Source organism: Pristiophorus japonicus, chromosome 16 (assembly GCF_044704955.1).
Source record: "Pristiophorus japonicus isolate sPriJap1 chromosome 16, sPriJap1.hap1, whole genome shotgun sequence".
Classification (NCBI taxonomy): domain Eukaryota; kingdom Metazoa; phylum Chordata; class Chondrichthyes; family Pristiophoridae; genus Pristiophorus; species Pristiophorus japonicus.
In genome coordinates this window covers 3,615,625-3,640,835 of record NC_091992.1, presented here as the reverse complement: position 1 = coordinate 3,640,835, position 25,211 = coordinate 3,615,625, and the positions used below count along the sequence as shown (strand labels likewise).

Here is a 25,211-nt window from a genome sequence, read left to right as displayed (position 1 = left end):
AACGACAATGAAGGAACGGCGATATTCTTCCAAGTCAGGATGAGGTGTACCCTGCATGTGCTGGTGTTCCCATCACCCCAACTGGTTCACAAATGACCTTTAGTGCGACTCGTCCCACACCCACATGGTTGACTCTGAACTGCCCTCTGAAGTGGCCTAGCAAGACACTCAGTTGTATTAAACCCACTATAAGCAGCTCACCACCACCTTCACAAGGCAACTAGTGCTGGGCAATAAATGCCAGCCTTGCCACTGATGCCTACATCCCACAAGTGACAAAAAGTGTCATTATGAAGTAGGAGTGGGCCCAGGGTGAGTCAGCAGTAGCTTTATGGAGGAAGACAATCGCCTCATCTCAGCCTCTCTTCTGCCTCAACCAACACACCTCAAATCAGGAACTCACCAAGCTCCAACTGCACCATAAAGCTGTCTTGCAATGCACTAGACAATCCCCCCACACCCTGCATTAGCTCCTGTAGACATAACTCCAGACATGCAGGTACCTCACTGCGATGGACATCACCCTGTCCTGCCCAATATCGAGTGCACAACCCAACCCAGGGTAATTTCCCTGGGACTAAAGGCAGACAAGTCCCCTGGACCCGATGGCTGACATCCTAGAGTCTTAAAAGAAGTGGCTGAAGAGCTAGTAGATGCATTAGTTGTAATCTACCAAAATTCCCTGGATTCTGGGGAGGTCCCAGCGGATTGGAAAACCACAAATGTAACACCCCTATTTAAAAAAGGAGGCAGACAGAAAGCAGGAAAGCAGTTAACCTAACATCTGTGGTTGGAACAATGCTGGAGTCCATTATTAAGGAAGCAGTAGCAGGACATTTGGAAAAGCATAATTCAATCAAGTAGAGTCAGCATGGTTTTATGAAAGGGAAATCATGTTTGACAAATTTGCTGGAGTTCTTGGAGGATGTAACGAGCAGGGTGGATAAGGGGAAAACCAATTGATGTGGTGTATTTGAATTTCCAGAAGCCATTCGATAAGGTGCCACATAAAAGGTTACTGCACAAGATAAAAGTTCACAGGGGTGGGGGCAATATATTAGCACGGATAGAGGTTTGGCTAACTAACAGAAAACAGAGAGTCAGGATAAATGGGTCATTTTACGGTTGGCAATCAGTAACTAGTGGGGTGCCGCAGGGATTAGCGCTGGGGTCTCAACTATTTACAATCTATATTAATGACTTGGATGAAGGGACCGAGTGTAATGTAACCAAGTTTGCTGATGATACAAAGATGGGTGGGAAAGCAAATTGTGAGGACACAAAAAATCTGCAGAGAGATATAGACAGGCTAAGTGAGTGGGCAAAAATGTGTCAGATGGGGTATAATGTGGGAAATGTGAGGTTATCCACTTTGGCGGGGGGGGGGGGGGGGGGGGGGGGGGGGGAGAAAGAATTAAAAAAAAACGAAAACCAAATTATAATTTAAATGGAGAAGAATTGCAAAATGCTGCAGTAGAGAGGGACCTGGGGATCCTTGTGCATGAAACATAAAAAGTTAGTATGCAGGTACAGCAAGTAATCAGGAAGGCAAATGGAATGTTGGCCTTTATTGCAAGGGGGATGGAGTATAAAAGCAGGGAAGTCCTGCGACAACAGGGTATTGGTGAGGCCACACCTGGAGTACTGCGTCCAGTTTTGGGGTCTCTATTTAAAAAGGAAGGATATACTTGCATTGGAGGCTGTTCAGTGAAGGTTCACTAGGTTGATTCCGGAGATGAGGGGGTTGACTTATGAAGATAGGTTGAGTAGGTTGGGTCTATATACATTGGAGTTCAGAAGAATGAGAGGTGATCTTATCGAAATGTATAAGATAATGAGGGGGCTCGACAAGGTGGATGCAGAGAGGATATTTCCACTCATAGGGGAAACTAAAACTAGGGGACATAATCTTAGAATAAGGGGCCGCCCATTTAAAACAGAGATGGAGGAATTTCTTCTCTGAGGGTTGTAAATCTGTGGAATTTTCTGCCCCAGAGAGCTGTGGAGGCTGGGTCATTGGATATATTTAAGGTGGAGAGACACTAATTGAGCAATAAGGGAATAAAGGTTTATGCGAGCAGGCAGGGAAGTGGAGCAGAGTCCATGATCAGATCAGCCATCATCGTATTAAATGGCGCAGCAGGCTCGAGGGGCCAAATGGCCTACACTCCTGCTCCTATTTCTTATGTTCTTATGTTTCCCACCCCACCTGGTCAGTTGTACAGACAATAACTGCGAACATCCAAGTCAGCACAGACTGGGGGTGTGAACTGAACCCCATTCCCTCCCACTACGTATACCTTCATGCTGAACTGGGCACCAAAACAGACCAATGAAAATGGTTCAGATTTAAGCCCCACCCCCAAGCTTTCAGACCCATTTGATGCAAACTTATGGAAATGACAGGCAGGAAGAGACCAGCTGGTCCATCAAGCCGACCCCACACCACGATGGCCAGAATGTCGTGACTAAACACGTCTACCCACCTCACCCCCACGTAATCTCCTGGGACAGGCAAAAACCAGGACCAATAAGGGTCTGGAAAATTCCTCTCCGAGCCCATCTGGGAATGGAAACCAGTGCAGATGTCACAGACCCAGTGTTCTCTGTAAAGACACTGACCGTCTCTAGGATGCGATCTCGGGCCCAGTCAGGAACCGGTTCTCTCTCACAGACAGAGTCAGCACCCACCACACCAGCCTGCAACACATTCCAGAGACTCACTGCTCCCTGGGGAAAGACCCGCCCAACATCCAGTCTATTCCCACTTGTCGTGATGGGAATTGGATCCAACAGTTACACAACATCACATCACACCACCCAAACCTCTCAACACCCAACAGTGAACTATTTGCTGAAGTGCAGACACTTGCATAAACAGCTCTCTGCTCCAGCATCATCCTTGGAGTTCAGAAGGTTAATCGGAAAGGTGTTTAAAACGATAAAAGGGATTCAATAGGCTAGATAGAAAAAACTATTTGCTCTTACAGGGGGCATCATAAAATCAGAGCTGGGTCATTTGAGAAGTGAAATCAGTAAGCTCTTTTTCCACAAATGCTAGTGGAAATCTGGAACGCTGTCTCCCTAAAGGCTGTGGTTGCTGGGATCAACTGGAGCTTTCAGGACTGAAATCGACAGATTTATCAAGTGACATGAATCAAAGACGGGCAAGTTAAGTTGAGGTACAGATCAACCACAATCCAAATAGAATTGCAGAACAGGTTCAAAGGGCTGAATGGCCTCCTCCTGTTCCCATGTTCTGGATGTTAGTTGAGGGAAAGAACTTGTATTTATATAGCGCCTTTCACAACTTCAGAACATCCCAAAGCACTTTAGAGCCAATGAAGTACTTTTGGAGTGTAGTCACTGGTAATGCAGGAAACGTGGCAGCCAAATTGCGCACAGCAAGCTCCCACAAACAGCATTGTGATGACGACCAGATAACCTATTTTTAGTGATGTTGGTTGAGGAATAATTATTGACCCCAGGACACTGGGAAGAACTACCCTGTACTTCTTCGAAATAGTGGCCAAAATCTTTTACGTCCACCCAAGAAAGCAGTGGGAGTCTCAGTTTAAACGTGTCATCCGAAAGAGGGAGGAATGTTGGGCCTGAACACGAGGAGATTTCCCTGCTCCTCTTTGAATAGGATCATCATTATCCTTGCAGTGCCAGGCGGGAACCTGTGTTACCTGAGACAATGCAGCACTCCGACAATTACATTGAAAGATCACCCTAGATGATGGGTCTTGAAGCAGCGCCTAGCGCAGCACTTTGTAAAGTGAATCATTTCACCCTGGGACAAGCAGACATTACACAGCACTCATTTCTCAAGTGATTTTATTTGCTAGGTATAATAAACATACATTACAGTACATGCTACAGAAAATAAAGGTGGATTTTAATTGTCATGGAGAATATAGTGTTGTAGATGGTACATCTCTTCATATTAACAATGCATTAAGATCTCCACAGTAATAACCCAGAATGACCCCTCCCAACAGATCAACAAGGGTACAGTACAATTACAAAAATAACCGCATCTTGAAACATTGATTGACATTTACTGAGGGAGAGCAGCGATGAACCGCCTACATGGATTGAGCTTTCCCATTATATATAATATATATATATATATATATATATTATATATATTATAAATAATGAAAAAAACAGGGCAAAACCAGTCCCAAATCAAACCCTCTCCCCAGCAAATATCCAGAGTCCCTCACGGCTGATCGCTGTGGCTTTGAGAGGAAATACATTAATTGCAAGATGGAAATGTGTTGCGTTTTTTTTGCTCCTGTTTGTATTGATGATACAGGCTTGGTCTCAGACACAACCCTAAATACAGGGCCAGCTCTGGATCAAATGCAAACCAGAGAATACAAGTCTACTTTTCAAATGCTCAGACCATTCTCTTCAATCCGTCCACAACAGGGAGGGGGGGGGGGGGGGGGGGGGTCGGGCAGACAATAAAAACATCGGCAAATTACCAGCAAGTCTTGCGTGGTTATAGTGGTGCCTGGCCCATCCACAATGCACACGCTGCATTATTCATTCCCACATCACTCCAGCCCACCACAGAAAGTTGTGTAAAAAAAATACTGAGTACATGTCACCATACCCTTGCCCCGGTTCCACTCCTCTCCTGATGGTGCAGAGTGCTGGCTGGGGTACAATCGCACATACACCGGCAGCACCGAGCATCAGCTGGCTATTTAAACATGGGGGGCATCATGGTGAAACTCTCTCCCAACTTCAACAGACATCCAGCTCCACAGCAGGGCAACAACTGTATTCAGGGTCAGAAGCCCTGGTTGATTGTGCTCAACCCTAAACCAGTAGCACTGAGCCCCACTGTGGTTCCCCTGTATCCCCCCCCCCCCCCCCCCCCACTGCTGCCTTGGCTGAAATCAGCAAATGCAGCACACAAACTGGGGTTTGGGGGGGGGGGGTGAGTTGGAAGAATCTGGGACTTCCCCAACCCCCGGTCTGTACGCCCCAGTACTGCATCTGTACCCCGAAGTCCTCAAACTGATGAGTCACATCCATGCAGACAGGCTTCAAATAGGACATCGCCTCCTCGCTGCACGGATAAAATATCAGATACATATTGCTGAATCACATATCTTTAAAAACTGGTGTGTGACTCACACACACATGCCAAACGTACAGCTCAAGTTCCCCCCCCCCCTCCCGCACAGAGATTTCACTGCGTGTGGGCAGGTGGGGGATAAACAATTCTGTGTCACTGAGGAATGCTCCAAGATGAATTGATTGACTGTTCGAGACTTCATGGAGCAGGGGTTTCTGCTGTACCATGATCGAAATGAGTTAGTGAGTGTGAAGAATTCAATTCTGTTCCAGCCACCAGGCTCAAAACCTTATCAAATCAACCCGTTTAAAGTCTAAATGGCCTCAGCAATGCTTTGTACATGAACAGCAGGATCTTACCCTTGTATAAAATTCTAAAACATTCCTCACACACACATCTTTGCCAAGTGACCTGTGGCCACATGTTGCTGCAATGCAGAGAAATTCAGCCACTCACTGCTCTTGCTGAATTTGCTCTACTTTGCCTCCTCTCCTGGAAATGCAGAGCCCTCGGTGGGGCAGCAGCTACTCAGGCCCGGCACCATGCAATCTGGCAACCAATCACACGGGAGCCAAGACAGAGTGCCTATTTGGCCATGGGGGTCCAGTACAGGGAGCTCATCCTGTCCTCACTTAACATCCATGCACTTCCTCGAAGTGTTCATTGGACAGTGATCAGGAAGAAGCAGGAACTCTAGCTGATTGCCCTCCAATCACTGCTTCTACCCCCCCCCCCCCCGCCCCCCCACTTGGAGATCAGCCAACGCTTCACAGACCAGGATCAGAACTTGGGGCCTTTGCGAGGGGCTCAGTACCACAACCAACAACGCATCCATCCACCGAGCCTTCAGGGGAAATACAGAGCTCATTTCTTAATCTGCGGGGTGGGTGGACTACCTTTCTTGCTGTCAGTCCTACCCTTATTTCCCAGTAGAGGAAATGGTCCCATCGGGACTCATCAATCCGATAGGTCGGAGAGTAAAGGGTACGAAGAACTGGTTGGGCCGCATGGCAGAGGCAGGTGAGAACCCCCATTCCCCCTCCAATAAACTCCCACCCACAGCATTAACCCCTCCACCCCTCCAATCAACTCCCACCCAGTTAACCCGCGCCCCCTTCCTCCAATCAATCAACCCCCCTATCCCTCCAATTAACTCCCACCTACAGCGTTAACCCATCTGTCCTTCTCAGATGCCTTTCGAGCTGCTGTGTAATTCCAGTAAATCTCATCAAACAGCAAATGGAGGGGGGGGGAAAAAGGAGACTGCACACGGCAGGTCTTTCAAGTGTTTTGTGTGTCAATCCTACCCCGCCCGCTCACTCAGCCAGCATTACACTTTTCCATTTCCATCTTGCAGCACAAGTGTTACCCGACTGCCCTTGTTCACGTCAGACCCAGGTAGATCCGGCCTGTGCAACAACCATTGCTGATACTCAATGATTCGCTCAAGTGTATCGAAACATCCGGCATTAACAAAACACACACACAGTTTTATAACTGGGTGGAAGGGGGGGCAGACTGATCAACTGTTGGACCGCGTGTTCTTTGCTGCCAATCACACCACACTGGCCCACAATGTCGGAGCGCTGGACGGCGCACCTCTGATGCCAACCGCTCAGAATCCCAAGCACAGAGGCCGAGGCAGCCCAGGATGTGGAGCTGTATTCCCATTGGCTGCAGCCACGGCCAAAACTCGGGGCAAGGAGCTTTGTATGTGACAGGTCTCCATTTCAGCACCGTTTCCTTCCCCAGCACCATATCGCACACCGCAGACACAGCCATTGCTGCACTGGGGGTCTGGCACTGCTGACAGTTAATAACAATCTCATTTTTTAAAAACATTTCATTGTTAGAAAATAACCAACTAGTGTTTACAAAAAGTGTTTAGCAAAATAAAAAGCATTTAGTTTTATTAGCAGTGCAAATCATGTAGTGTCTGGAAAAAAAAGTTAGCAAAAAAACAAATATTCAAGTTTGCAAGCAGTTGCCAGCTCGATATCTCAGTCACTGAGTTCAGGATTTGCAGTGATTGGGCCGTCAAGACAACAAGCCGTCATACCCCACTTCACAATTTTAGAATGGCACGGCACAAAAATAAAGTTTTTTAAAAAATACCAAATTAGAGCCAGGATAAACTGAGGAAGAGGATAGAGACAAGTTAGCGGACTGGGCAGACAGGGAGCAGATACAGTTCATGGTGGAAAATGGGAAGTAATACATTGAGGCTGAAAGCAAGTAGTAATAAAAGAGAGACACAGAGAGACAGAGAGACAGAGAGACAGAGAGACAGAGAGACAGAGAGACAGAGAGACAGAGAAAAACAGAGAGAGAGACACAAATTTTCAAACTTGGCAGTCTGTGAATGCTGGGCAATTGAGATTTTCAAGACCAAGGTCAGTAAGATTTTTTTTTTTTTTTTTTAATTTCAGATTTCCAGCATCCGCTGTATTTTGCTTTTGTATGGGTAATATATTTGTTGGGCAAAGGTACTCAAGGGCTCGGGAGCAAAGGCAGGGAAATGGAGCTGAGGTAGTGAAGAATCATTAGGATACCAGAAATAAAAAGGTTAGTTATGGAAAAAAAAACTAAAAAAACATTTAAAATAAACCGGCAGGGTTAAGGGAGAGGGTGAATCTAAAAAGGCTTTGTGACCTGTGAAAATCACTTCTAGTAATCCTGAGTGGAGACAATAGGGAACATTTGTTTAAATCACCCCACAGAGGGTAATTAGACCAGCGGCAGATTCACTACAAGAAGCTATTGAGGCAGTGACTAATATTTACAATGGAAATGGAATAAGTACTATACTTCTAAAGTTCAAAGTGGAGAATATAAAAAGAGAGGGGGGCAGGGAGGAATGGGATTAAGATGGATAGCTCCAGTTAAAGAACTAGCATGGCACAGGTACAGATGATCTGGGTGAATGGACTCCTGTGATGCCGTCATTTTTATGACTCACATCACAATGCTTCAAATGTCAGAACTGGGCACGGTATGTCTGCATCGATTTTTGAGGGGATAATTGTTTTATACAAAACGACAGATTAATAGTTCAATTCCATTTTGGTCCGCTTACCAGATATCTGATGGCGGGGGTAAAAAGATATATCAGCCTCTCCTCTCCCAAGTTAATAAAATTGCAGTTCCTATAATAAAATCGGGAAATATTACAGTAAAGAACGCAAGGCCTCCAGCACTCACTCAAATTATTTTGCCTGAGATTTATAGTAAATTTAAAACAAATGTAACAAGATTTAACAGCAGAGAGTTCCCACTTTATCAGTTAACTCTTCCCCAATTAAAGCAGTTTATACCACAGCGCTTCAAAGAGAGTTGAAGGATGTGGAAAGACACAAAATTACTTGCGACCACAAATTGTGTCAAACCCATTCAGCACCCGCCCAGGTAAAAAAACAACAAAAGTCAAATTCAAGTCGGGTTAATAGCACGATGCACTTCAGTCACGGAGTTGAGCAACACTGGAATACCAGCAACGCCTCAAACTCGACCACAAGATCAAACCCAGCGCTCACACTCCCCAAACAGTCTCCAACTCACACCACTCGTTTCAGCAGATAGAAAGATTTATGCTTCAACCTCAGCCTCCCCAAAAATCAAACACTTGCTGCAGCAATGTGGAACTTTCAACCTGCTGAGGCTGGAGAGGGGCTCTCAAAGTCCTTTAGGATATCTGCAACCCCAAACTGTTAAATGTTTATCATTTCTCGCTAATCTAATTATATACATTTAAATTAGTTTATTTAAAATTATTGTAAATGCAGGACAATTTTAAAATGTCCCTGTTCAGGTTTTAATCCTGCATGGTTATAAAATAATCTATTTTGGGTTCAAATACAAGATTTAGTTGCCAATTCAATCTGCAGATGAGGAGAGAACCCTGTAGGTTGGCACAGCTGCCCGAGTTAACTTAAGTCTGTACATCAGGGCTGAGCAACCCAATTGACATGGTTTGCAAAGGATACCAGTATTTAAACTAGTGAGATCGATCGTGTCCCCCGCCCCAATTATTCATTGAACAAGACCAGGCTATTCTCCAATCTTCCCCTTGAATGGGGAATGGATTCCACAGGCATTCAGTGACCATTCTTCATGTCTGAGCCTCGACAGGCTGGTCGACTGTAGAGGCATCACAACTAAGCCTTATCTCGTTCTCATCCACCTCCTAATACTTACCAGTGGCCATCAGCTGCAGTAATCCTGTCTGAGACTATGGATGGAACTAGCACGCGACTGAGCTACCAGGGGTACAGTCACAGACAGTCCGGGAGAAGACACTTTCTGCTACCACATGCTGAGCATTTAATGTGGCGTGTGCATGTGTGAAATCAACTACATTCAGAATACTCAACAAATGAATCACTACATCGCACAGACAGCCCCAGTGAGCAATACCCGTTTCTCTGAGGTTGCAAATACCTCTACACATGGGCTCATTACATAGGCATTTAAAAGGCACTATTAGGTTGACAGTATACTAGTATCAGGAGGATCCCAGTACGTCAAATACTGACCCTCAATAATCTCTGCACCAACAGAACCTGGACCCGACTGTCCCTGGCCCCCAAGAATGCCCATCAGATGCAGCGAAAAATGCGTTGGACTTGGCTGGTAAATGGAAAAAGGGCGAGCGTTAGTCAGGAGGTTTTGAGAGTTCTTACTCAAGCTTCACAGCAGCAATATAAAAACGACCCGCAGTTCTGTAGTGACAAAAATACCAGTCGCAAGAGGTATGCCTGGCATCGGCTGAAATCTAGTGTTGTGCTGACTGCCCCTTCGTCTGTAGAATAGCAAAAGGACCCGGGAAGGGGTGAAAATTAGTTTTAAAAAAAAGTTAATTATTGCAGCTCCACTAACAACTTCATCCAATGAGTTGAGCTACAGAGAACAGGTCCCATCCCTGGTCCGTGCTGAGTCAGCGGATGTCGGACAGCTAATAGTTCAGCCAGTCTTCGTGAACAGAAAAGTAGCATAGAGAGAGAAGCCTTGGACAGAACGCTGCAGAAAGGAACTTCAAATGTCACAAAAACGATCACTGAGTAACAGTGAAGCAGCCTCAGTGTGCAATGGAGCTGTGCAGAAAAGGTGCGACAAGCTCGAGGGGCTTGGCTAAAGTATCGAGCCCCCACAAGAATGAAAGCTTCAATATCCACACTGCCTTAACGGAGCTATCAAACGCCATAATATTCACACAACTTTAGCAAGACAAGTATTGATTAGTAAAACATGATTGAGAGACTGTGCCACTGAAGGGCCTTGATAATTTTATACAAGATTATTAAAATACTGATTGGCACAGATCCCATGTTGTGCACGGTTACAGCTAGGATGAGCAGAGTGACCAACAGGAAACAAAGCCCACGCCATTAATATATCCGCCCCAGCTGGAAAGGGTCACTTGTGTCTCTTTCAACCTTTGGCAAGGAGGTGTAACAATAACAAGGCAACAAGCCAATGGGCACTACGAGTGTCCAGCCCTGTACCTCCAATACTGCAGGGTTTCATCCGCCCCCATCTCATCCCACCACCAATTAATGTGATCTTTGTTGGCCTGTTGCAGCTCCTCCCTAAACTAATGACCAACTTTTCTCAAACACAAAGGGTGCATTCCGTTCCCATTGCTCCATGGACCAGTGCTATTTTTAAAAAAAAGCATAAATGAATTTAATTTAGGCAGCTTGGGAAGTCACTGCACACGTTAAGCACCAGGCAACTCATGAAGCTTCTCTCTTCAGCACTGCCTGAAGCACCCCAGAAAAGTCACGTGCCTACACGTTCACATTCAGCTCCTCTTTATACTCCAGTATGGAGCCTGTGGGCACAGAGGAAGCACTTGAAGATAGGCAGGGGGCACCCGTGCACGTCAGTCCATCACCCCAAACTGCATCTGCACACCAAAATACAAATTCCTCACAAGTACATTTCCAGGGCGATACCAGGACATTCACTGCTGTCAGCAGAAACCTGTGCCATCCCTTTTATTGATCTCACTTTATTTTGAGTGAGGTGTTGAAAATCATTTATATCACATCTGTGCAGCTTTTGAAACGGGGGTGGGGGCGGGGTTGATGTTTTTCGACACCCATGAGCCCTGGTGACACTGCGTCAGCTGAAACCTCACAGCAGTTGAGATAAGTGAAGCAGTTACAGGTCCAATTTCTATTTCCTAATTTCGCTCATGATAGCAAGCTGTACACACATGGTCCAGATTAGAATTCAGCTCCATGGTACTGACAGCAGATGAGGAAGACAAAAGGATACCACTGCTCCCAACGTGGAATAACCCATCATTCGGAAGTATAGTGCAGGGGGAAATATCCAGTTACCACAAGGCTACCGAAAGTACAGGCTTCAAATGACAATCATTGAAGTTGCATAAAACGGTGTGACCAAGTGTTTAACTTTAATAATAAAGTTTAGCTTTGCTGCCCATTAGATTCTATTGAAGAGAATCGTCTTCCCCCATCCCTTTCAACTAACGCTCTGAGCCTTTTCTCCACCAGTAACTCACCTCGAGTGTTTCCAGCCCTGGATTCACCCCACACCCTGGTTCTCCATGATGCATTCTGCAACCTGCTTAACGTTCACAGCCGATGGGTCTAAGGAAAAAGTGGTCACTTAGCAAACCTAGAATACATACATCCAGGTCCTGATTTTGTTACAGTTGTAAGTCACAGAGCAAAAACAATTACAGAATTTCATTACAACCTGAAATTAGAACACGAGTTGGAATAATGCAAAGAAAAGCACAGGACCTTTGCAAAAAAAACAAACAATTTTGGAAAAAGTTAGAAGTTATATTCAACTGTGCTGTATGTAACATCAGTAAGAGATTAAGACACCCAGGTCAGTTCAGAAGAACACGTCCAAGTACTTGGTATTTCTTTACATCTTCCTGTATCATTTTTTTTTAGATTTTTCACATCCTGTGGACACTCACTCGCTTCAGGAGAGCAATGTCACGTTATTCAAAGTAAGGATGGGAACACAAGGTATGTTGGACCCCACCTCGCAATTTACAGGCAGGAACAGTCTGAGCAATATGCCAGAGTGCAGCCAGTGCCTGATGCCAAGAGAGCACTTCCATCGAGATGGTTTGGAAATCTGTGTCTTGTAACGCCCAGGTGTACTCGAACATCTGACATCAGGCATGCGTCCAAGGAGATAAAACATTAACCTGATCAATTCACTGTTCTTGCCCATCAGGGGGAACTGTTTTTACATCACATTATTAATAGCAAACACAGGTCGAAACCGGCCTCCCCTCCCCTCGTTTAGTGTTAGCTGTTTAGTGTTTGGTTTTGCAGCTATCCCAGACATGACAGCACGTTAGAATACAAACTACACTTGCATTTTCTTATAAAGTCTTGGCATTTTTCAGGGTTTTATTTTTGGCAAAAGATCCTGGGAGAAGGCTGCATTTGGAGTAAGTGGCATTGCATTTATTTTGAGGTTAAGCGTGGCCTCACGGTGAAATGGTAAAGCACCAGTTCATATTTAGAGTTCAAGTGAAGCCAGTGACATCGAATCGGCTGAAGGCCCGTTTCCAATGCAGACACCTCGGTTGTCTACACAAAGTAGTGTTTCTAATGGTTCCCATAAAAAATCATTTAGCATGATTGTTAGTGATTCACAGGCGGTTTAGAACATAATCATTTGCTTATTAAAGCACCTGAAATCAGCTAAAATTAGCAAGATATATCCCCATTCAGTAGTGTTTAGTATTTACAACTATGAAACTATGAACTGCAAAGTTAATGTGTGAGAGCATGTAACAAAGAGGCTGATTAACCATTTATCTCCTCTCCTCATGCCGTTGGTTAGTGCTGGGGGGACAGTTCCACTGCGCCAGCCCCCGAATAGCTCACCCAAACGGACATTCTTCACATGCAAGCGTCAGTGGGCTGCTCAACCGCAGAGGGCACCACAGCAGGCTTGGACCTAGTCCTCACCCAAAGTTCACATAGGTAGTCTCCAACAGGGGTGACTGGGTAACTACCAGGGGCAGGAAATCTGGTTCATTTCCACCCCCCCCCCCCTCCCCCGTCTGTCCCTTTCTAGTTCAGGACACCAAGGAAAATTGTAATTTCCCTGCTAACTCAGCACAGAACCTGGTCTGTAAGCTTTGTGCTGCACAATAGGTGTTGTTATCCATTTGGCCACTGGGGAGCTCTGCTCACTCGTTACATATTCTCACACATACATCCTGATTAACTGGCCAGAACACTTGCGTGGATATCAATTCGTATTGGTTAGGGAGGAGCCAGCGCTATGATTGACAGCTTGATTGACAGCTCCAGAGTAGGACAGATACCCCAACAAGGTTGCGCATCATGTGGATGTCCCATATCTCAAGCACCAATGAACATAACCGTTAAGTCAGAGATGAGAGGCAACACATACACCAGCACTGTTCATTCTTCACTGCGATCCACAGGCTGCAGACACAGAGGGCGGTTCATATCTGAGTCAAGTGTGATCTTACAGGGCTAGTATAAACGTCAAAGGGCCAAAGTCTTGGGGGAGAGGTGTGGGGAAGAAACGGAACCACAGAAAGCTTGTTCCCATCCGTAATTCAAATCATTGTTTTTTAAAAAACAAACACACTCAGCTCAGGTCCTCCTCGGGGTTCTGTTGATCCAGGAGCCGGACGTGGGTGAAAGGGAAGTGACCGTGTTTGCCATTACACTCTCCTTCCCACTGGCCACTCACATTGATCTTGGTTACCTTCACTAGGTCACCAACCTACAAAAACAAACAGAACAGGTCACAACACAAGCCAAAATTAATATGCAACAGCTTTAAACAGGACAATATCAAAGTGGTGCAACACAAGAGTCCCTTCCGCAGGACCCTCATGGACACTTGCCCGAGAGTCTCAACACTTCCATCAGCAACAATTCCAACAATTTCACAGGTCACGCAGTAAGGTCAGTCATTGGATTAGGAAAGAGTTGCAACAGGCCTCACAACCACAACTTGTATTTATATAGCGCCTTTAACGTAGTGAAACATCCCAAGGCGCTTCACAGGAGTAGTATGAGATTTAAAAAAAATTGACACTGAGCCGCATAAGTAGAAATTAGGGCAGGTGACCAAAAGCGTGGTCAGAGGGAGGATTTAAGGGGCGCCTTGAAGGAGCAAAGAGAGGGAGAGGTTTAGGGAGGGAGTTCCAGAGCTTGGGGCCCAGGCAGCTGAAGGCAGCTGAAGGCAACGGTTGAACGATTATAATCTGGAATGCTCAAGAGGGCAGAATTAGAGAAGCGCAGACATCTCAGGGGGGTTGTGGGGCTGGAGGAGATTACAGAGATAGGGAGGGATTTGAAAATAAGGATGAGAATTTTGAAATTGAGGCATTGCTTAAACAGAAGCCAATGTAGGTCAGCGAGCACAGGGGTGATGGGTGAGCAAGACTTGGTACGAATTTGAATACAGGGCAGCCGAGTTTTGGATCACCTCTAGTTTCAGTCGGGTAGAATGTGGGAGACCAGCCAGGAGTGCATTAGAATAGTCAAGTCTAGAGGTATAAAAGCCATGGATGAGGACTTCAGTAGCAGATGAGCTGAAGCAGGGGCAGAGACGGGCGATGTTATGGAGGGGGAAATAGGCAGCTTTAATTATGCTGCGGATAGGTGGTCGAAAGCTCCTTTCAGGGTCAAATACAACACCAAGATTGCGAACAGTCTGATTCAGCCTCAAACAGAAGTTGGGGAGAGGGATGGAGTCAGTGGGTAGAGAACATTGGCTTCAGTCTTCCCAATATTCAATTGGAGAACATTCCTGCTCACCCAGATCTGGATGTCAGACAAGCAGTGTGACAACTGAGACCGTGGCGGGGTCGAGAGGAGTGGTAGTGAGGTAGAGCTCGCACGTGATGATATTGTCCCAGTGTGCTTTCAAGTCCTGTGTCAATCAGCAGCAACGAGGTGGCAGTGGCAGTAGGTGGTGATTGATCACTGCTTGGTGCTTTCCCGCACCCTCACTGTTGAACTGTGACTGGCAACTAGCCGAGTGATCAATCTGCTGTGCACCAATCCACCTCCTTCAACGCATTGTGCTTCTCTAACAGATAGTTATAAACTACAGTAGGAACTCTGCCCGATCGGCATTCACCTCTCCCACTGCTCCCTGTCCAAATCCCACCAATCTGGTTTCACTTCTGTCCACATCACCGAGACCACCCATGTCAAAATCACCGACTTCCTTTGTGACTGCTGCCTCGCTCTTCAATACAGAGGATATACAGGCCGCTGACTCCTAGCTTTACTTCTCCACTACCACTGTGCTATCGGACACCAAGTCCTGCATGAGCCAGGACGAGACTTTAACAAGACCAAAGCCATCTAGTTCAGTTCTGCACGCTAGCTCCAGATTGCAACCACTGCCCAGCTATTACACAAACTCCGTGCCCTCACATTTCCACCCATGTTACTTTCCAGAAGTCGCTGCCTCATATGGAGAAACAAATCAGGGCAGACGGATGGGTTGGCCCTCTGTGCTGTAACATTCTAGGACTCCTGCTTGATCTTATTGGAGCTTCTAGCCCCACATCGTATCCATCGCCAACATTGCAGATTCCCATCTTTAACATTACACAGTCATTGCACGTCTGGACAACTGGCCATGGATTCAAGCCAAGACCGGCAACGCCAGATACTGACTACACAATAGTTTAGGAACGGTTTCTCCAAAATAGCAATTTGGTCTGTTATATGTAGAACTTCAGACAGACACCAATTTATTAGACATTTCTTGTACAAGAACGATTAAGCAGAGGCGTTAAAAATCATTGTCAAGAATGATTCACACCAATGCCAGTAACTGCCAATCCACCGGAAAACTATATGATGATGAAGAAGGAAAGGTTGTTTTGTAACTTTACATTTAAAGGACAAAACCTAGCTTTCCCGCTGGAAGAAGCACTTCGAAGATCTCCTCAAAATCGAGACTCTGCCTTTGACTCCATCCCGCAGCATGCGATCCCGCTACCATCTCAGTGAAACCCTAACGTTGCACGAGGTAGGAAAAACCATAAGACAACTCAAGAACAACAAGGCTACGGGAGCGGATGGAATCCCTGCTGAGGCGCTAAAGTATGGCGGAGAGGCGCTGTTGGCGCGGATACATGACCTTATCTCTCTCATGTGGAGGGAGGAGAGCATGCCGGGAGATCTCAGAGATGCAGTGATTGTGACCATCTTTAAAAAAGGGGGACAGTCCGACTGTGGCAATCTCCCTATCAGCCACTGGGAAAGTTGTCACGAGAGTCCTCCTCAACAGTCTTCTCCCTGTGGCCGAAGAGCTCCTCCTGGAGTCACAGTGCAGATTTCGTCCCCTACAGGGCACAACGGACATGATCTTTGCAGCGTGACTGCTGCAGGAAAAATGCAGGGAGCAGTGCCAGTCCTTATACATGGCCTTTGACACTGTCAACCGCGAGGGTCTATGGAGCGTCCTCCTCCGTTTCGGATGCCCCCAAAAGTTTGTCAACATCCTTTGCCTGCTCCACAATGACATGCAGGCAGTGATTCTTACCAACGATCCATTACAGATCCAATCCACGTCCGGACCAGGGTTAAACAGGGCTGAGTCATCGCTTCAACCCTCTTCTCAATCTTCCTCGCTGCTATGCTCCACCTCAGTGTCAACAAGCTCCCCCCGCTGGAGTAGAAAACTACAGAACCAGTGAGAAGCTGTTTAACCTTCGCTGCCTCCAGGCCAGGTCCAAGACCACCCCAACCTCTGTTGTTGAGCTACAGTACGTGGACGACGCCTGCGTCTGCGCACATTGAGGCTGAACTCCAGGATATAGTCGACGTATTTACTGAGGCACATGAAAGCATGGGTCTTACGCTAAACATCCGTAAGACAAAGGTCCTCCACCAGCCTGTCCTCACCGCACAGCACTGCCCCCCCAGTCATCAAGATCTACGGCGTGGCCCTCGACAACGTGGACCATTTCCCATACCTCGGAAGCCTCTTAACAAAAGCAGACATTGATGGAGATTCAACACAGTCTCCAGTGCGCCAGTGTAGCCTTCGGCCGCCTGAGGAAAAGAGTGTTCAAAGACCAGGCCCTCAAATCTACCACCAAGCTCATGGTCTACAGGGCTGTAGTAATAGCCGCCCTCCTGTATGGCTCAGATACATGGACGATATGCAGTAGACACCTCAAGTCGCTGGAGATATATCACCAACGATGTATCCGCAAGATCCTACAAATCTCCTGGGAGTACAGGCACACCAACATCAGCGCCCTCGTCCAGGCCAACATCCCCAGCATTGAAGCACTGACCACACTTCCGCCCGAGACTCCCAAAGTAAGTGCTTTATGCAGAACTCCTTCACGGCAAACGAGCCAAAGGTGGGCAGCGGAAACATTACAAGGGCACCCTCAAAGTTTCCCTGATAAAAAAGTGCAACATGCCCAATGACACCTGGGAGTCCCTGGCCAAAGACTGCCCTAAGTGGAGGAAGTGCATCCGGGAGGGCGCTGAGCACCTCGAGTCTCAATGCCGAGAGCATGCAGAAATCAAGTGCAGGCAGTGGAAAGAGCGTGCAGCAAACCAGTCCCACCCACCCCTTCCTTCAACGCCTATCTGTCCCACCTGTGAGAGTCTATAGCTCTCGTATTGGACTGTTCAGCCACCAAAGAACTCACTTCAGGAGTGGAAGCAAGTCTTCCTTGGTTCCGAAGGACTGCCTATGATGATGAGTGGGTAAATGTGGGCCTGAGCCACACACACCAAGCAGATCCACGGTTCGATTCTCAGCCTGTGCCAGGTTTGAAGATATCAGTCAGATTGACAGTGGAGGGGCAATACAACTGGCCTCAAGAGGGGGAGCTAACCATCAGCCCAGGGTACACATCTAGTGACTCCTGCTGCAAAGGTGCAAGCATGTGGATGTCAGGCAAGGGCAAGAGCAGGCTTATGAGGCAGTGATGCTTCTGTAGTCAAATAGCCTGCCTACATCCACACAAAAAATAGCCACTTGGAAAAGGTTCTGGAGGGTTGTGGGCATCCCTGGAAACATCACCCTTCATGAAAGGAGAGAACATAAAATACAAAGCAGAGGAAATTGCATCACTTCAGTCATAGCCTTTAGGATCAATGACTGGAATGCAGCAATCGTAACATCTAAAAGGTCAAATGAGTAAGCAGATCCCATAAAGATCTCAACGTAGAGAGCAAACTTATCTACCAACATTCTTCCAGGCAAAGGAGTCAGACGTTTGAAATGCGGCAGGTTGAGACGGATAAGTCACCCAGCCATTACAATGCCCGTACACACCTGGGGAAGTGCTGAATGCTATCAGCCGCAACTATACAAACTGTGAGTCATTTCAACAAAATCAAGAAAAGTTGCAATATCGATTATGTCCCTTAAATGGGAAGGATGGTGTTGGGGGGGGGGGTTTAAGGTATTTTGGGTTCCGAGTACCTGGCCACTGTACACAAACAAATAATTGACTAAGATTAAATTTATCACCCTATCCTGACCTGCACCTCCCCCCCACCCTTTACACTAGATGGTTTCAATGTCCCAGACTCCTCGGATTGAGGTGACTAGCCCTCTCCCTAGGGACCCAATGTGGAGATCTTCAGTCTGAAATGTTAAAAATGAAACAGTCACCTATGTAGTGTACACAGTTTGTAAATGTACAGCTGAGTAAGTACTTTGCCCATTACGGATTCCCTTTCCCAGAAACCAATTATGGTTAAAATCCAGTTTTTCCCCCCCATATAATTGTGATGAATAGCTAGATGTGTACAGACACAAGATTAATGCAGGGATGTTTTTCGACACTAAAGATGCAGTATAAATGAAAGTAACATGCTGAATCAGTCAAAGGTTTCCAATCCCTCCAATGTGCATTCAGCTCCTGAACAGGCAGACTGAATCATCCCCAATGCTTTAATCATAATTTTCCTTCTAATGGACTTTTCCAAACTCTATTTTTTTTGTTGCGCCATTCTGTAAGTGAGCATTCTAGTCTCTATTTCCCCCAGAGTGTGCCTCCACTTGCCCAGATTCCTCAGCAAATCAGTAGCATGCCCAGAGATTTAAAGCACAACCATTCTACTTTGGCTGACTGGTTTGACCAAGTGATTTCCCTCATCTTCAAAAGGCAGCAGAATAACGTTGTACTGCACCTTGCCTCAGCCTTTAACCAAACCAATTTATTAACAAGCAACAGTGAACAGTAGTAATGACAGCACAAGCAAATTACCCCAAATAAGTACAAGATAACAGCAAACCGTACTTTTCCCTTTTCTCACCATGCACAGAAACTATCAAAAGGCTTCAGAGTGCTGATTTGAACCATTCAGGCTGCAAAATACCCGTCTGAATAAAACAACCAGGACCAGACAGATTTAAACAGTTTAACTCAAAAGCTGTCAAGCAAACATAACTTGAACCAGGCCCACAAGATGCTTGCTATTGAATCAAACGGTTTGACTCTACCCTTGGACAGCTGGCCAAGATAAAACACTGACTAGTTCAAAAGTAAAGCGGGTGTGCTGCATACCTGGCTGGCGCTGCTTTTAACCCATTACACACCGTGACAGAAGGAAAGGCAGCAATACCCTGCTGAACCTTTTGCGACATTTTATTTGAACAAAGGTCTCACCATACGGGAAGCAGAGATGCTATTATCTTGGTGGTTCACAGCAACAACACTTCATACAGCATTGCTTTTTCTCACCTCAATAAAGTCAAGGAAAAAGGTTTAGGGGAAGAGACAGAATAAGATTAGAAAAAACAAAAGTCAATCTAAAATTCTCCATCATTTTATTGTTTTATTTAAAAGGGAGGCCCGGGGGTAAAACATCCTCATTAATCAAAGTTAAAAGTACAGATCTGCCAGGTCAAAATATTCCTTCCCCAAAGGCATGAACATGTGCACCACTGAACTCTACGAGCATGTCTATTATATTTCTTATTCTAGCCAAACAATTTTCTCTATACAGGTCAGGTTTTAGATCACGATACTGAACGAAGTGTGCTAAAAGCACTCCAAGCAGACGGACAATGCAGGCGGGGCGCGAGACGGGCGAGGCACCGGGCAGACAATGCCGGCGAGCATTACACTAAGGAGGAGCAACGGGCAAAGTAGAAGCTACAAAATATTCTCAGCCACGGGCATTTTCAGAATACCCAAGTACTGTAAAAGCCTGTGTACAAGCACACATCTGTATTCCTTGCCAATTGCAGGGCAAATTACAGCCTTTTCTTCGGTGTGGGAACGAGATATAGGGTGGGTGTGCACACTGGGCTAACACTTCAGTGTGGTATTGAGCGAGTACTGCATTGTCAGAGGGGCTGTCTTTTGCAAGAGATGTTAAACCGAGGGCCCATCTACCTGTTCAGGTAGCTGTCAAAGATCCCACAGCACTATTTGTAGAGCAGCACGAGAGTTTCTGCCAGTGTCCTGGCCAACCTTTATCCCTGGACCAACACCACAGGTTAGCCATTCATTCATCCCAGTGCCGTTTGTGGGGCTTTGCTATTCACAATTGGCTGGCCGCATTTCCCGACATTACAACATTGGCTACACTTCAGAAGTAACTCATTGGCTCAGCAGCTTTTGACAGGCCGAAGATGGGAAAGTCCAGCTGCACGGATAATCCCATACGGAGGACCCACGAGTTCCTCGCAGTTGGAGGGGGAGGTGAGGGTGGAAGTTCAGAAGCGGTGTCAGGAAGCACTTCATATAACAGCTGCTTTGATATTGTATGAGATCTCTGCTAACGCTGCCAGGTGCAGACACAAGGGTCTGACACAAACAGCAGCTACCCCAAAATAAGCTTGCAGTAAAAAGCAGGGATCTTCAGGCTGGCTGGCCTGTCGAAATCCTGCACGCTTACTATGGGTTTGCGGCTAGCTGCTCGACACCAGTGCGTTGGGTCCTGTCGGCACCAGCATGGCCTTTAACCCAACACAACAACAGGTCAGAGAGTGATCAATACCCGTGAGGACTGTACAAGCAGCAGCAAGATATGATTCTGGCAGGGGAAAAGACCACTAGGTTTCGAAGGATGGTAGAGCTGGATGAATCAATATGGCATAAAGAGCCAGACACAGCTAGTCTGGTATAGGACCATTGGGCCGCCTGCTCACACGTCAAATTGGTAGAGATGGTGAGGATAAACAAAATCAGGAATATCAACATAACTAAGGAACCCTCCTAGTAAGCCGGGGAGGAAGAGAGGGGTGACCCGGGGAGGAAGAGGGGAGAAACAAAGGCTGCAAACAAGTGCTGCAATCATCCACACTCAAACCAACATCAGCAAAAGGGGCAACCCAGGAAACGCCAACAAATATCAGCCTAGTACTCGAGAGTAACAAAAAGCAAGTCACAGAGGAATATAAATCAAAGAACAAGATCATAACTTGCTAGTGCAACAGTTCCAAGGGATGGATTAATCTCCGGAAGCACAGCTGCTCTCAGACGGATTAACTTCCTGAGAAAGCCAATTTGGATCAGGATTTCCAGCCACCTGGACAATTCCTGCAATGGCACATTTGTCATACGTGTCAAGCTGAGCAACCAGCCAAATCTCGAGCTTCTCCTCCCCAAGGTTCTGGAACACTTCATCGCTCCCCAGCTCCGTGTTCATCTCTCACACCATTCACCCAGAGGTCTGCTGCATTCTCGTTCGAGGGACCACCTATGATGATGGGTGATCAGGTCCGAGTATCATCGACCCAGCCGGCCGCCCCCCCCCGCATCAAATTCAAACTCCTGAACCTCGCCCACAAACCACCACCTTAACTTTACAATCCCCTCCGGCCCCACATCCCTCTGGTGTTCCAATTCTGATCAACTGCGCGCCCCCCCCCACCCCTCTGCGTCAATGTTCGAGCTTACAATCCCCTGCTCCTGCACTCTGAAATTCTCTTGCTAAACCCACCCAGCTTGCTATATTATCTTCCCCCTCTTCAAAAGCCTCCTTGAAACTATTTCTTCGACTTCTTCTCGTCAGCTCACTGAACCTGCCCCTTCAACTCCTGCTCAGTGTCCAATTTCTTTTCCTTCGCTGAAGCGCCTTGGCACATTTGGCTGTTAAAGGCGTCACATAGGTGTACGATGTGCCTAAGCAAGCCAGGCATCATGGCAATTACACTTACGGTCAATTTATTGCAACAGAAAGGAGATCGAAACAAAGCAGCTCAGCGTAGAATCGCTATGAAAACAGGTCGAACCAAACATCTTTCAACACACTCCCATGACACCGCCCTTTTAAGGATTCTGCTTCAAATCAGGAATTCTATGAGTGACCGGAATGGGGCTTTAAATTATACTTCATGCATGGATCAATTATTGTTGCATCTGGAATTCATTTAGGAGTTGGCCATAAAACCCTGGGGCCATTTTATTCCAGGCAGTGTTCAGGCACCTTCATTTTCATTTTCCCCCTCAATTGTATTTGCCTTCCCTCGCTCCTGTTTTCTGTTTCCAGACTCTGTTATCCAATGACTTTCTTTCTGAAAGATGCATTTGCAAGGATAGGACAATCAGGAGCAAGAACCAGGCCCATTTCCACCTCCCCACTCCCACGAGCCCAGGTGCTGAGGCCATTGTGACAACCCTATTACCACCACAGCACAGATCAGATAATGGAAGACAGATTAGGAATCAAAGCCAGGATCATCCTGGTCTTGCAATTACACCACTTCTTCCTTGAAACATTCAAAAAAGTTAATCTACCAACTAGTCAATATTCCTTCCCAGATTCAAAACCAAGAGGATCAGTAAGAAACCAACGTGTCCTCTTCAAAAACGTGCTCCAGTGCAAGTTCCATAAGCACCTTTAAGAAAGCAAGAAATCACTACACAGGTTTAGTTCTGCACAGTCATAGTGAAGAGAGCAGGATTCGATAGTCGGTAGGACATCGGTGTTGAGTCAAGTACCACACCAAGTGGCAGCAACAGGTATAGTGGAATTTACAAATATAGCCACAGGCAGCATTTTTAACATAACTAGGTACTGTATATCCCAGTATATAAGCATATCTTTATTCCTCACCAATTGGTAGTTGTAGCAAATGTGTTTTTTGAAAGGGCGAGTTACATTTGGATAAGAATGTTACTCAGTAGCCATGGTGTGAATCCTGTCAAGCACCTGTGAACAGTACCCCAGCAAGGAGCCAACACCTTCAGCACAGATAGCGAGGGAAAGGGAAGATTTCAAAAATACTGATTAGTCACACACAGCTGTTTGGCATAGGCACTTTATAAAACACCAGCACAAGATCGTCCTAGGCTTACAAGAACAAAGCAATAAGCAAATGCCATTGCTAGGCAACATTCCAATCCCGCAGACACGTCACATTCTACCAACACTGATCTGTTGAACTAACTGGCGCTGGTCTGCTAGAACATTTAATTGCTAGCTCGAAATACAGTAATACAAAATGATTAGGTATCAAGACAGGAATCACAATTGTCCTGAAAGTGGAACATTCATGGATTTTTGCAGCATACACAAACTTGTGCTTGTGCATCAGGATGGGCAGCGGCAGATCTCGACTTCTCCAGGTTCATGCTCTACAATAGATGTGAATTTGTCACTGTCCTTGTGCCACACATTGCCAAGCTGTGGGGTGGTGGGATCAAGAGCAGAGGTGGCTGTAGTGCCATTCAATCCAACAGGGCTGACAGAGCCAATTTTATTTGACATTTCCTTCTAAGGAAAGGTTTCATTAAAAAAAAAGGAAAAAAATATCCAGTAATTATGTCACTCAAACCTTCACCTTGGAACAATCTCAATCTCTTTCTTTGGGCCTATTGTACCAGGCACAGAACACGTCAATGAACAGCAGATAATGACATCCCTCAGGCATTTAAATTATTAGAACATTTTCTTTATCAGTTTTGCATGTATCTACTAGTAACTACAACCGCTGCCATCTTTTAACTATAATCAGGAACACAGCGTCCCAACAAGGTTTTGGGGCGGGGTTGAGGGAAGGGGAAGAGGAAGAAACGGCTTTAATTTCAGTACAATCTGGAGAGAAGGGTCCCCCATCAACAGCCTTTAAAAAAGAATCAAAAGCAATTGCAACCCAACATCAGTCATCCAGGGGTTTCTGCTTGCAGCAGCCCAAGGGAAATGAATTCTCACTGGAGACTGTTCCGAATCTTTTGGCCATTGGTCAGAGTGCACAGTTCAGCTTTAGTGAACCTTTGGGACTCAATGTTTCACATTATGCCATTGGCACTCACATTAAAGCAGAAATATTCAACAGATGACAAGAAACGGGAAAAATCCTGAAGCTATTAACGCGCACTTGGTAATGATTCTTTATTCACAAAAAGGCCCCATCACAGTTCTTGTCTTGAAACATTGGGTTTTGTCTGAATATCAGCAACAGGCAAGACAAATAAAAATCACTGTGCCGACAGCTCTTTAAAACTTACTAATTGGCAGGAGAGTACAATGAACATCGGAGTCATGGATCTGGAGAGTAAATCAGAAACACTTACGGAACACAAGTGTCTCTTTCTGCTTGATTATAAACCCAGGCACGTAGTCGAAATGTATTTTTCTTTCAAAAGAAAATCAATTGAAACCCGGTCTTTCACCCGATGGTTGAAGTGGTTCCTAGACAACGCAGAACACCTGGCAGTAGGTACAGTTCTGAGAGTTCAAGCAGCCACATTCTAGCTTCTACTGCATGAAAACCAGAGACCCACTTAAATTGGACGATGGTTGGAGACGACCATTGCAATTTCCATGCATGAAAAGGAACAGATGATATTTTAAATCACCACCAGCGTACTCACTTAAGACACACTGATCTAGCATTAAAAGACATACCCTTCCCTCACAAAGCTTTTTAAGTTTATAATTAAAATTGGATGAGGCAACTTTCTTCTAAAGAGTCAATATATTTCAAATGAAACCGCTCAATTCAAAATTCTTCACAGATCTAGTGAACCCGACTAGGAAAAAAAATGGCATGAAGGTTGAACAATATTTTTAAAGATTTAACATTGTATATTCCGTATGTTGCATGCACTTCGCACAGCCGTCAGAAACAGACGCAAGCATGCAAAAGAATTATCCTCTAATCAGGGCATTCA

The 25,211-nt window shown here is 45.9% G+C and overlaps 1 protein-coding gene across 1 annotated transcript in view; it reads right to left on the bottom strand.

Moving 5' to 3' along the window:
- Positions 1-12,031: 12,031 nt before the first annotated feature.
- crk (v-crk avian sarcoma virus CT10 oncogene homolog) overlaps positions 12,032-25,211 on the bottom strand; it is a 29,382-nt gene continuing 16,202 nt past the window's right edge. Inside the window, exon 2 of the mRNA XM_070856892.1 lies at positions 12,032-13,861. Within this exon, the coding sequence (XP_070712993.1) occupies positions 13,724-13,861 (138 nt within the window). The 3' untranslated portion in view covers positions 12,032-13,723. The remainder of the gene's footprint in view (positions 13,862-25,211) is intronic.